We start from the raw sequence: 14,323 nt of genomic DNA, 5'->3' as shown, positions 1-14,323 counted from the left end.
CCCTCTGGGAAGCAGTGAACATAAAATGGAAAAAAGTACACCAAAAATACCACAATAGTACTATTAACCCATTATTGTAGACACTAGATGTCCCTCTAGGATAATCTATGTAGGTTATAGATCATTATAGATCATTATTGGGATGGGCAGTGTAGCAACAAGCATGATGAAGCCAATAGCAAACCCACCACTGAATGTGACAAGCATTGCAGAAGTCCCATCACCTATTACAGGAATATCAAAAACTGTGTAGGAAGATAAAGATGAAGGCAAAGTTGTAAAGTATGACACGGTGAGTGTTGAGTCACTACCGAAAACACACTGTACATCACACACACACTTCTCAAAGTGAGGCAATGACACTAATGTCTACAAACTCTGTCTCTCTCTCTCTCTCTCATTTTCTTTCTCTCTTTCTAAATATACACATACACACATATATATATGTGTGTGTATGTGTTGTTGCACAGACTGAAGTGTCTAATGTGTTCGTTCAACACGTGCTGCCAGAACAGTTTCAGTGCTCCTTGGCATTGATTCTACAAGTCTCTGAACTCCTTTGGAGAGATGAACACCTGAACACATCTTCCAAAAGATATTTAGATGATGGTGATGGAGCACGCTGTCTAACAAGTTAGTCCAAGATCTTCCATTGGTGTTCAATTGGGTTGAGATGTCGTGACTGTGAAAGTCATAGCATATGATTCACATCATATTCATGGGGGCATTCAGTAACACACACACACACACCCCCCCAATGCCCTTTTGGATGGGGGCATTGTCATCCTGCTTCCCCACACATTTTTCAAGTTTTTTCCTTTAAATAGTCACCCATGGGACTCGCTTGAGTTACCTTCTTATGGACAAAATCAAACAAAACGTTGTTTCGTTATTGTGGAGAAAAACACAGATAAAAGGTCAGCAAGAAAGGATTACCAACCAAACAACTGCTCCAGACCCTCAGGGGCCACCAAAGACCACAGTTCACTGTATGGCGATTAGCTTATAGTAATATGCGTGATAAATATAAACTGAAATGGGGTATTGTTTTAATACCTTGAATATCTTGTCCAAATTAATAGTTTGACCTTTTCAAAGATACACTTATTTGCTTGCTTGTCAATGAGAAGATTGATAGCTCTCTTAGCTTAGCATAAATACTGGAAACTGGGTCAGGAAATAGCCTGGCTTGGTCTAAAATTACATATCTAAAGCTCTCAGATTAAAATATCCTCGGGTCAGACACAGGCTAACTGTTTCTTTTCCCCTCTTTGGACTTGTATTGACCCTGTGTTGCCCAATATGTCTATTATTATTACTATTCAACAGGTCTGGGCATGTTTTCGTTAAGTCCATGAGGGCTGAGGGCGGTCCCACTGTAAATTCAACAAGGCCCTGAGGGCGGTATGGCAGCCATTTTGGGCCCTTAATAAACACATTCCGTTAAATCCGCATTTCTATAGGGAATTACCCACAGTTCGTAAACACATAGTTGACTGGTAAATCAGAGCCAGAGCTACGTAGGTTTTTGTCCTGTCATGGTATGAGGATGAATTCCAAATATGCTTTCATCAGATCTTATCCAATATTAGTATTTTTTTTATTAGGCTAAGGAATGAGGGGAGGGAATACGAAAAAATGTAAAAGCAAAAGTCCCGAACCCATGCCACATGTTTTGGCGTCCTCTGAACGTAACGTCATATATATCACAAAAGCCTGCGGCTATGGCGTTCCTCTTTACACCATACCACCTGCCCCACCTAGGAGGGGATGCCATTTAAGTCTGTGAGGCGTCAGGGCTTTTAGCAATTATGGGGAACATCGGTATTGTAACAATTAAGAGGTTAAAGTAGCCAACATGTTTCCTGCTCAACAGTTGGCTGCTGAAAAGACTTTCATTCATTATTTGGGCTTAACCTGTCTGACTGCAGCGAAGCAATATAATATATATATATATATATATATATATATATATATATATATATATATATATATATATATATATATATATATATATATATATATATAATATATATATATATATATATATATATATATATATGTATGGTCACATGAGCAGTTTGTCGTTGATTTCCTTGAAATAAGCTGTGGTTCAAATATCTCCCTACACCCCCTGATAAATATTATGGGAACATGACAGTGATTGAAGCGTACATTGTGATGTGGGAAGGTTTCACTGCTCGGCTTGTGTACCAGCAGCACAGAGAGTGTAACAGTCAGCCAATCAGGTCCCGGTGCGCTGGTTTCACTCCTGTTTCTGTCTCACGGTTTGTGTGTATGTGTGTGCGCGCGCGCGCATGTAACTTATGTGTGTGTAGCACCCCCCATCCCCCACCCCACCCCCCACCCACACAAAGGCACAAACTAAATAAAGTGTAGATCATGAGCGCCGTCTTTCCAGTCACTCCCCTCCTTTCATCTTGCCCACTCGCGTTAAAAGCCTCGCTGAGCTCCTGCAGGGCGTTCAGTGCACTGATGGACCGCAGGAGGATGGATGCTGAGGGAGGTCGCGTGGTCCACCGGGAGTGGCGCGCGAGGAAGCTCGCGGTAGTCGTTGCCGTGCAAAACGTGCTGGTGGCCGCTTGTCTGTTCATCACTCTTTACGTTTACTGGGGCGTTCAGGATCAGGAGCGGGTGAGTAATCTGGAATTTGAGTTTAAATGTACTATCAAGAAAGAGGTGACTGGCAGTAATGCAGACTGTTCATTATTATGAACATACAGTATAATTTGAATAGTTTAAGAAAAACAAGTATTATTTCTTACATCCGTTTGATACAACTTGTAAACAAGTGAAGTGGGGATTTTAAAAGGTCTATGTAATGTTGATAAAGTTGACCAAATACACTCAAATACATCACTGCTGTTGGATCAGGGTATATTTATTGAATGTACACAAAATCTGAACAAGTATATCTCAATTAAAACATTTTTCAAATCAATTTTAATTAATTAAAACTTGTTATTACAATGAGTTTCCTCAGATGAACTTTAGAAGACCTGATCCCCCCTCCTCCTTTTTAATACATAGTATGGAAACTTCCCCTTCAATGCAGCTGTGTTTTTTTCATTCATACTGTCTGAGGAAATGTCTGGGTCATACATGCACTCACAGTAGACAGAAGGCTGCAGACTGTATGATTGACATTTTAAAATGAGACTACAGAAGCAAAGAACACCCTGCATTTTGAAATTGGAACACCTCTTGACTTTGTTAAAATCCTCAATTACCAATTGATAACAAAGCTAGAAAGTTATGAGGGCTGTTGTTTTTGTACTAAAAATTGTCTTTCTTGTCCTTTATTTTGATTTTTTATTTATTTATGCTATTTTTTTTATTCTACATTCACTGAGATAGGTAATTTAGTCATCCAAATGATTAATCAGTAAAACTCAGTTGTGCCATTGTATTACAATCATGTAGATACAAAATTTCAAGCATGAAGGTCTTTCCCCTGTGAGAAAGCTTTCTCGTACAGAAAAGACTGTCCTTTCTTAGGAGAGCATCACTGCAGGATAATTGTTGCATTACAGTAGGTTCATATTCAAACAGATACTGACAAGATGCCACATTGGTCCTTTCACTGTGATCATATCAAAGTAACTGACTGCCCTCATATAAGCTACTTTTACTTGTGGTTTTCAGTGAAATGACAGTAATCATAAGTCAGGGGCAGCAGGATTGGGTGTGCAGAGGTTCTCCAAATATCCTATGACCTGAATGACTGATAATCTACATAGACCTATGTGCACAGTTACTGTATAATCTTTATTTTAGTGACTAACATTTGTTCTACATTTAAGCTGTCGTTTATTGCTGCAGTGCTAATCTCACTACAGTTATTAATCACCCACTGAGACTTTCCCTAGTTTCTATCAGCCTAACTATTTTCACACCTTGTTACTTAACCACCATATCAAATAAACAAGCTTTGTGCTTCCCAGAGTTGAACATGAAGGGATCACATAGCAGAGCTGTGTGACCTTTCAAAAGACACCAGCATTTATAATGTCAGAGTCATAATGACAGTGAAGACAGACTAAAACCAGGAAAGATGAATGCCACCAGTTCTCTAATGTTTGTGTTTTTCTCTGAACAGGCATCTGGGGATAATGTACACATACAATTTGATGCCATTGCAAGTGAGTAACCCCCCCAACCAACCCCCCGAAAAAAGAAAAAAAAATTACTTCCTGACTTGATCTTTATCTCTTTGCCAAACACTCATATTGAAAAAAAGTTTCACAACAAGTTAAACAAGTGTTTTTCTCACTTTCTATCACTTCACTCTTTCTGTCTCACATTCCTCCTTTCACCTTCCAGCCATCTCAGGCAATGCAACGCTGCAGTTTAAGCACACTAAAAGCATGAATATGATGAGTGTGGCTGGCGAGAAGAAGGACAAGATCTATGTCAACTGCACTGGACCCTATGTTTTATATATACACCTGTGTTACACAAGCCTTGGCGGAGAGAAGACCACTGGGATGCTGCAGCTGCAGGTGGTGAGGGATAAAACCCCTGTCAGCTCCTTCACCCTGCAAACTTCAGAAGAGGTCTGCGAGGGGCTCAACAGCATAGCCTACCTCAAGGCAAAGGACCAGGCAAGCCTGCACTTGTATGCCAAAGAGGAGTTCAAGATTCTGGAGGTATCTGTGGGCCTGACATATCTGCTGGGGAGGCAGTGTGATTTTTGATGAGGGCCAATAAACGTGCCCTGAAGAAAAAAGACAAAGCTGACCGGGATGAGGAAGGGACCTCAGCACTTGTGTTCATGCACCATTGTGAGAACAAATACACTAAGCAGAACTCACACCAATGACATGACTTGTGTTGACAGACTCTTTTTTTTAATTTTGTTTATTACCTTGACCAAGGGAGCTGTGCATCTTCTAGTTTGACTGTGAGCAACAGCTTGCACATGTTCTTGGGTGAAAGAAAATGATTTGATTGATTTTGGTGTTGGTGATTGACAATCTCATTTTGTAGATGTCTTTAACAAGACACCCTCCCCCATTTTTGTGCACAAGACATTGGTTACTCTTTAAAATTTTTGATTTAGGCTGCAACTAAATATTATTTCAATAATCAGCCGATTATTTTCTTGATTACCATTTAAGCGTTGGGTTCATAAAATCATCAGAAAATACTGAGAAATTTTGTTTTTTCTTGAGAAATGGCTTTTTCATTTTCTGATGATCACATAATAGATTAATGGGCTGATCATTTCAGCTCTACTTTTGATTACACTTATTGTACTTGACCTTTTAAAGGGGAGCTTTTTTAAAGTTGAGTGGTTCTGAACCACATTTAGAAAGGTACTTTTTCTTTTCCTTTATCAATCTTTTCTGTTATGTGTGCACTCCTGCTACCAACTGTTATTGCAGTGATATTGGGATCTAAAATTGTTTTAAATCGTGAAGTTTTATGCATTCGCAAAATGTATAGTTTGTCAAAGTTGAGTGAGGACTGAACTGGATGCTATCCCAACTAATGTACCTACACCCTCGTGAAGGGGTGTTAAAGCCTCAGGTGCCTTCTAAATTATAATATAAAGCTACAGCCAGGTGACAAATTGAAGGAAAAACACCATAAAGTTTTTTCCATAGGTGTTCAACTAGGTAGGGTTGTGGTGACTGTGAAGGTCATAGCTTATGATTTGAATAATTTTCATACTCACCAAACCATTCAGTGACCCCTCATGCCCTTTGGATGGGTGCATCTTCTGTTTTTTCATTTAATTTGTCACCTGTGTAGATAGATAATATACTATAATCCTTAGTTATTTATTTCACTTTAACAGTGCCAAGCTGTGTAGTACCAAATGAATGTATTTGTTTTTGGTGCAGTTATCCTCCCGTGAAGCTCCAATCTGAGTCTCATAAACTTCCTCTGTGCTGCGCGGCTCCCAAACAGCTCAAACTGTGTTTAACTCACATGGATTACCAGACTATTGCCGTTTACCCCAGCAATGACGGTGACAATAGCTTTGTTTTCTATGACTAACATGCCACTGGACATTATCTCATGTTTCTTGAACTGGTGTTTCTAGAGAGTTAAACACATGGCAGACAAGTTTGATGCTGCAGCCACACTGACACACAGACAGCTCATTGTGAAGACCAGAGAGGAGACAGATGAAGTGGAAATTTTAACTCTTTTGATTGTATCTGCGCACACACTGCTCACATCACTTTGTAATGTTTTAATATGTCACATGTTTGTGTGTGTGTGTAAGTATGGCTTTAGCTATAAAAACCAAGTGCTGATCTGAAGCTGAGGTTCTTTGTACATACTTCATACTTCATACATCAGTTAAGCTATGATACACTGATTCATTGAAAAGCCATGTTGCAATAATGATGGAATAATACTTTGGAAGTATGCTGTGAGGCACATTGTATTGTTTTGTATTGAACTACAAGCAATGTCATATTCAGTGTTGTTAGTGATTGAACTGGTTGGTTTTGATTTCTACTATATCATAAATACAATATTTTATAAATAATTTACACAGAAATCATGTTTTTAAAAGGAAGAACTTAGCATTTGAGCTTTTTAATTATTCAATGAATGGATCTTTAAACATCAGTGATGGTTTAAATGGGTGCAAAATGGACTGAAACTTTCTGACAAAAGAGCTACTGTAGTACTGTATATGTGAAAAAAAAAACAAGCTGATATGACAATGTATAATTAGTCCAGGAAATGTACAATGTGGCTACCTCCTGTAAACTTTGGCACTTATCACCTGTTGGGATGAAACTTTAATAAAAACTGTTTCCATTTTGCAACAAGTCCCTTCTTTGTTTTCACAGTTCTGTTGCACTCTCTCCCTCTCTCTCTCCCTCGCTCTCTCTCGCTCTCTGGTTGCTGTAAGAGTCAGCAGTTTCATCATCTTTACCTGACATGGTAGGCGTAGTTCAACCAAAAGTGAAAGTGACCTGAGGAAAGGCACGTCACACATATACCTGACATGGCACTGCTGTACTGAAGGATCGGTCTGTACACTACCAGACTTGGAAAGCTTACAAGCTCAATTCAGACTTATCCCCAATTAATGGGAAAAATGTATTCTGTCTTTGTGTCTGTGTGTTTTGTCATTTCTAAAACTAGAACAACAGGTTGTTAACCCACTATTTCCTGCTGAAATAAAGCCTGCTGTACCTACACGGGCTTTCCAAGACGTTAAAAATTCCTCAGGCAGTTTGTCTGCTATTTCAGTATCAGGAACAAGGGTTGAACACCCGGTGCAAGATTAAACTTGAACAGTAAAACTTGCCTACATTTATAGATTTATTTTTGGCTATAGCATGTGAATAGTAATCTATGAAACAGCTTCTTTTAACACCCACGTAGGGGCTCACAGACATTTTCTCATTGTTCATTATAACATTATTGGAATAAAAACAATAAATACTGTAAATATTATTAATACGCTCACAAAATTATTCAGTCAATAAGAACTAAAATCAGAGAGGTATTTGCGAGGACTTGGTATTTGTAAAGGATTACGTTGTGCGCTGCATACTTTTTTCACCCCATAACTGCAGAGAAAACATAGTTGTGGGTTTTGGTTTCAAGTAAAAGCAGCCACACCCTATTCTGCTATCATTAAATATAATCAGGAATCACAAATAAAATGCTTAAAAAAAAAATCAGCAGGCTGGGTCATAAAATCAAATCTTTAATGATTACATGTGACTAAATCTCACCCGTGATGTGTTTGCTTAACCTTGATTACATAATATGTGTTTGTGTGTGTGTGTAATATATATATTATACATACATACATATACATATATATATATATATATATATTATACATGTTACATATATAATTTTCAAAATAAACCACTCAGCTGAAGAAAAGAAACATACCTGATATTCTCAAAGTCACTTAGCTCCTTCTTCTCCTAAAATTCTTGACAAAGCACAGAACTCAAAATGTGTAGCCTGTAAGATACGAGGGAACATGCATGCATTACATATGAATGTGACATTGTGCATGACATACATAAACACAGTAAACTAAGTCTTGTGCATCCTAAAAATGACAATACACAATAATTATAGTATCTTTATTTGTTTGCAACATCAAGTTTCATTGTGCTTCACAAAAAGCAACAAATGGAAAAACCAATAATAATGCAAAACATGGCAGAGGCAACTGCTGCTGGCAGAGTTTGTCTGTAACATTAACTAACTAACGTTACAAATGAAAAACCACTTACTTAAGCTAACGTTAGCTCCAGGAGTTGGTTGAAAAGACTTGCTAACCCTGTGTAAAGGGTCTTAAATATACAAATACACACATGATATTGGGCTAAACAACTGAGGGTAAATCTATATGTCTACAGGATAAAGCCAGCATCTTCTCCAGGTTACCATCCATGTAGAAGACATGGAAATGAAGACACAGCATTGTTCTTGTACTGTGGTGTAGAGCTAGGGAGTGTGTTACAAGTATGGAAAAGGTAACCCTATTTTACGATGAGGATTAATGTTTGTGTGACCACTGTTTCCTTCAGTTTCCGCAAATCTACCTTCTGTGACTTGTGCATGGGAAATGGTAACAGTTAAATGTTACACCGAGGCTGGAAAATGCAGGATTCCGAATTGTCACTGGAGTGTGTCATTGTCAGTTAATGGTAAATGTTTTTCATAGAAGTGATTTTTAGATATTTTCCCTCTATACTGTACATTTGATATGTTTAGTGTTGGTTCATAAGAATAACCCTAATACTACAGGAAAGTAAAAGGTGAGGATGTCCAGGCAGAGGACAGCAAGATGCAGCAGGGAGACTTTCAGCACAGGAAAGACAGGCAGCCCTGAGTTGAGGAGAGACTTGCTACTGCTACTGTTATAAAAAGGTCTGTTTAAGTCTGCTTGACTATCTGTAAAAGTTACTGCACGCCACTGCCATATGGTGACTATTATTTCTAATTACACTCCTGATTACAACTAATTACAGTTGTGCTTTTGTCCCTCTGATCTGTCCGTTTGAAATCAGAGAATGAGCTTAAACCACTAACAAATTATTATATTTGACAGTGTTTATATTTTGTGGAATCATACATGGATAATATGCTCTACCTCACCCTATGACTTTGCATCAGAGGCCACTTTTATGAGGCTTGATTTATAATCAGATATCCTTGCAGTTACTGAACTCTGAACCTTTCCAGTGATACTGCTCTGCTTGCATGACCTATACCCCAATATGCTTGCAGACAGTTTGTAACCGCAGGAAGTGCAAAGGACAGCATACAGTGAAAGTTAAAGTTAAATGGTGCTCAATGGTGCTTACTGAGCAATACTGTCTTGCTTGCGTAAAATTTAAAGTTGTGACTAATAACACGGGTGGTGCAGTGGTTAGCACTGCACAGTTTCTGTGTGGAGTTTGCATGATCTCCCCGTGTCTTTGTGGGTTCTCGCCGGCTACTCTGACTTCCTCCCACTATCCAAAGACATTCAGGTTAGGTTAATTGGTCACACTAAATTGCCCGTAGGTGTGGATGTGAGTGTTAATGGTTGTGTCTGTATGTTAGCCCTGTGATAGAGTGACGACTTGTCCAGGGAGTACCCAGCCCTCCCCTAAATGTCAGCTGGGATTAGCTCCAGTCCCCCTGTGACACTATTAGGATAAGTGTCATGGATAATGGATGGATAGAGTTGTTACAGAAAGACCAAGTTCCCAGACACAGTGTGTTGTCCAAACTAACAGCCTGTCTGATTACTTGTGGTTTGTTTTGTTTGGCATATTTCTCCCCTCAATGCATCAGACTGGTATAATATGTCAACTGTTGTGCAAATTTTGATGACTTAAGCTTTGCAAGTTTAAACCAACAATGAACAGAAAAGCAATAGCAAAAGATTTTGATTGATTATCGTACATCACCAATAGGTTGACAATTTTCATTCTGTGTGAAATGTCTACCACATTACCACATAAACAACATACATTTTTGGTACGGATATATTCCCCGTAAGATTGTCAAAGAATTTTTTCACAGCCAGAAGCACATGGAAGTGGACCAAGACACATTATTGGGTTGGAACTGCATTAAAACCTTGTAGGTGGAACCATTTAAATGAGGAGAACTGTGCAGTGATACCGTTTGTTTTAAAACTTTATATGAAGGCTCCTGGCAGATTATGTTATGAGGATAATGAAACTTGTTGACTGTGTAGTTGAAATGGGACCTTTGGTGAGGGCTCAGGGTAAATCCCTGTAGGGTTGACTAATAACTCCTTGTTGGTTTCAGGTTAACAAAACTTTCAACTATAACATGTTTCCCTACAGATAGCTTGCAAAACAATAGATTGATCTCTAATTGTATCCATTAGCTAAAAGTGCACAGTTACCATGGGTGGGACTTCACATTGGATTTGATATCTGAATCATGGATGCTTGCTGTTGATTGTGGTTGGCTGTGGACTTTTAGTAGTGGATTCTACTAATCTTACTTTTATTTAAAATTAATTGTTTGACGTCTCACAGTATAGAGTCCAGTCTCTAAATGGCGGGCTGGAAGCCTTTTGTTTAAGACTACTTAAACATGCTTGCTCTACATCCTTAGGATTCTTGATAGCCGGCTGGTTTCAGTAGGTGTGAGTCATGACTCAGTAACGTAATGAAATTCTTTGTGAAATTTGAAAATGAATGGGCGGAAGTGCTGCAATTTCTTTGTAACTTCTTCCCTATAACAAATGGCCTACGAATCATGATGGCATCTACCTGGTTGAAATCCCTGTGCAGTTTCCAGCAGATAAACTATGATCATGCACAACACGTAAACTTATGGCTGTTTTTTGATTGAAATAGTTACATTGGTTCCAAAGAAAGTCAGGCCCAAGAAATATTCAAGAAGCTGCAATTTAATTTACCATGAATGGACAGATAAAGTACTTTACACATATCGTGCTTTCTTGGAAATACCGCACATTTCCACATTGTTCCAAATTGAAAATATCCTTCCCTCAATATTAAGGTACATGTGAACAGAAATCCAGTATGTCCGTCTGGTTAAATAGTTAGACTTTTGTTTTAAGTGTCCACACCTCATGCAGCAGATGCAAGTCTTACTCTGTTTTCTGATTAAAATTCTGCATAATGCCACACCTGTGTGACTTCATAGACAGTAGGCACAAATAAAACCTGTACCTGTCTGCTTTGTTTCCTAATTGGTCTCTACCCATCAAGTCACAGTTTGCCACCTGCAGAAAGTTTCCTCAGACACCACTGTAATGGTAGTCACGTGCATGCCAAGCTCCTACCTGATTTCCATGGCCAAACAGAATGTTAATTAATGGTGACATTACTAGTTTTAGGTTTTATTCATTATATTTAATGTCCAAGTAAAATGTGTCTCATGACATGAATCTACAGTCGCAATTCTGTACATCTACCATTTCCGTGGAATTATACAATTAGACTGAGTGAAACTAGAAACAAGATCTCACCCTCCGAAGACAATGAAACTGAAGAAGCAGACACACAAACAAGATAAGAAATTCATAAGAATGCAGTGTGTAAACAGCAAGAATGATAAGTAGTTTTCGTATGATGCGTGTGTGTGTGTGTGTGTGTGTGTGTGTGTGTGTGTGTGTTGTGTGTGTGTGTGTGTGTGAGTGTGAGTGTGTTGGCTCACTCGAGTTTGAAACGTGTCAACAAAGTTACCAGCAGGTATAGGGGCCGAAGCCAAGACGGATATAGAACAACGACGGTGATGCAACGGCGGCTCTTCGGCTCTGTAAATGAGGGCGGGACAATAACAGTGATGCAACCGCACACAGTTTCTCATGTGGAGGAATTTCCTGCTAAATGGGAAGGAAAATGGCGAGACTGAAACACAGAGAATGAGAGAGAGAGAGCGTGAGAGAAGTTATTCAAAATAACTTTTGTGTTTCATTTTATATTTGTGTTTCAGCCAAGCTTTCAGTGTTTTGAAACGCCCTTGGACATGTGAAAGCAGCATGTGTTTCATGTCCTGGCCAAATCTGATCATATTACGCAGCCTCCCTTATGCTACAATGTTAGTTAACACTGCTGTATATGATGGGCTTTATATACAATCTCTACGAGTGGAATGAAAAACTGCAAATCATAACACACACCAGAGATAACAATGCAGTGGCTTCAGGTGCTCATTCATCACTGACAATTGCACGGATTTAATAGTAAGTAAAAAATATTCTATGAAAGAAAAATAGGTCTACTATCATACCGTGCTTGTCTGTGCATGTACACTAGGCATGCAGAGTCACATTTCAGATGTGTGTGGCAAGGAGTGTTGCCATGCCAGGTTTAGTAATGAATGATTAATCATAGATCTGGTGCCCACAGTCATGTCCTGAAGTGTGGATGAGTGAGGGGTAGAGTGGGCAGACAGCTGTTGTAATCCTTGACTAGCAGCAGTCAGAAAGCATTTAATAAATATAGCTACACAAACACACAAAGCAATGTCAGTGGCTCAGATTCAGAAGGAAGGTTACAGTTACCTATTAGCACGACGACTTCACGTCTTTCTACATATATTTTTTTATTCCAGGTCCATGAGGTAGAGATGTACACCAGTCTCAGCTATAAACCTGCAAAGCAGTTGGGTGATTAAACTGTGCTAGATTAGAAATTCCACTGCAACACATCGAAATGAAACTTTCTATAGCTTTTTAATTTGTTGTTGATCAGTCTGCAAGTTTGTGACCCAAGTTTATTCACTGCATAAGTCTCCACACCTGGTCATTTCACTGACCCTTTTAGCCTTAATGAGTTCAAACCCCCTTTGTGGCTTCTTGCAGATATATTATTGGTTCAGTTTTTATAGATTAAAATGATCCATTATTGAGTTTATTTAGTGAAATACAGTGTGTGTGTGTGTGTGTGTGTGTGTGTGTGTGTGTGTGTGTGTGTGTGTGTGTGTGTAATCATGGAAACTGAAAGAACACAAAACGTGGTCACTGTTCGAGGCTGTGACCGACATGCACTTCCTAATCAGTCAGTGAAATAAGGAACATTTATTTTAACCAATTCAGGTCTGTAAGTCCAAATTCAATGAGCTAAATAAAGGAGATAGTACATATGTGTGTATGTCAAGATGTCACAAACTGAGGGAGAGTGAATGGCCAAGACACACACATATATATATGTATATATACTGTAAATATATAGCCTTAATTATTATAGGTGATTAATATAGGTATAATATATGTATATCAATCTTGGTGTTGTTTAATTATTTGTCTTTTTTCCGTTATTGTCATACACCCAGCTAAATTATATGTTGACACTTTGGCAACATTGTTTTTGAAACTCTCATGCCAATAAACAACCAATCAGCCACAACACTAAAACCTGTTAGGCTACTAGTCTTACTGTGGCTGGTCAGTGTATTGTTTTTCCTCTGTTAATCATTACAACCAGTTTTACTGTGAGTGCAGAGGGATTCCCTCACGTCTTTCTGTTTTCAATTTTATCAGAAGGGGCGGGAGCTAACTGGGATACCCACTTTCTCTGCTCTCGTGTGGGAAGACAGGCTATATTAATAGTCAGTTTCCAGTGCAAGTATCACAGTCTGCATGATGGAGAGACAGCAAGCAGGACAAGAGGAGAAACTGGTGAAGTTCAGGATGGAGATGGACAGTTTGAAAGTTCATCATCCGTCCAAAGACTCACCTCGGGACCGCCATGGATGCTTCAGGTGTATGGTTGCTGTGGCCACAGTGATGGGATTGGTCATTGTCGCTCTGGTGGTGTTCCTTATCCTGCATTATTTGATGTTCATGCCATCATGCAGCAAGGTGAGTAACTCGTGGTAGCATTGATAGAAAGTCTTCTTAGCTAATATGATCAGCAATTGCTCTTCTCTGTATATCCATACATGTCTGCTCATAATCAGTCTGTCTTTCTATAGGACGCTTCACGACCGACTGACGCAGCAAAAATCTACATAACCTGTAAACTAAAAAGTAAGCATCACTTCTGTTTTAATTGCCTCCAACAGTTGTATTCAGATGTTAATGTCTCAGTGTGCTGATGGAAAAAATGTCATTTCCTCTGTAGAGAGTGATGAACAGGGAAAATATGACATCTTCACTGTGGGTAACAATGCACGCTACCTAATCTACGGATGGGTGAAACTCCAAAGTACCACCGGTGAGGAGATTCTCATGCAAATGCGGAATGAAGATAAAAGAACTCTCCAAAAAAAGAAGGCAAACCAGACAGAGATCTTCTTTTTCACTGAGGCCTTACTGATGAAAGACATTACGATAAGCATTCACTTCACGTCTAACTAC

At 38.9% G+C, this 14,323-nt stretch overlaps 1 protein-coding gene across 1 annotated transcript; it reads left to right on the top strand.

The window, feature by feature from the left end:
- Positions 1–2,154: 2,154 nt before the first annotated feature.
- Positions 2,155–6,757, top strand: LOC130170890 (uncharacterized). The gene is made up of 4 exons (XM_056378587.1): positions 2,155–2,230; positions 2,462–2,655; positions 4,121–4,163; positions 4,345–6,757. The coding sequence occupies exons 1-4, from the start codon at positions 2,155–2,157 to the stop codon at positions 4,716–4,718; spliced, it is 687 nt and encodes a 228-aa protein (XP_056234562.1). The 3' UTR covers positions 4,719–6,757.
- The last annotated feature ends 7,566 nt before the right edge of the window (positions 6,758–14,323 follow it).

This window comes from Seriola aureovittata, chromosome 6 (assembly GCF_021018895.1).
Source record: "Seriola aureovittata isolate HTS-2021-v1 ecotype China chromosome 6, ASM2101889v1, whole genome shotgun sequence".
Classification (NCBI taxonomy): domain Eukaryota; kingdom Metazoa; phylum Chordata; class Actinopteri; order Carangiformes; family Carangidae; genus Seriola; species Seriola aureovittata.
This window is presented reverse-complemented; position numbering and strand designations above follow the sequence as displayed.

Bases quoted from the DNA above. Each gene is read 5' to 3' on its own strand.
- LOC130170890 (XM_056378587.1), top strand. From the start codon at position 2,155: ATGACAGTGATTGAAGCGTACATTGTGATGTGGGAAGGTTTCACTGCT. The intron at 2,231-2,461 runs GTAACAGTCAGC...TCGCGTTAAAAG, and splicing joins GTACCAGCAGCACAGAGAGT to CCTCGCTGAGCTCCTGCAGG. The intron at 4,164-4,344 runs GTGAGTAACCCC...TTCACCTTCCAG, and splicing joins ACAATTTGATGCCATTGCAA to CCATCTCAGGCAATGCAACG.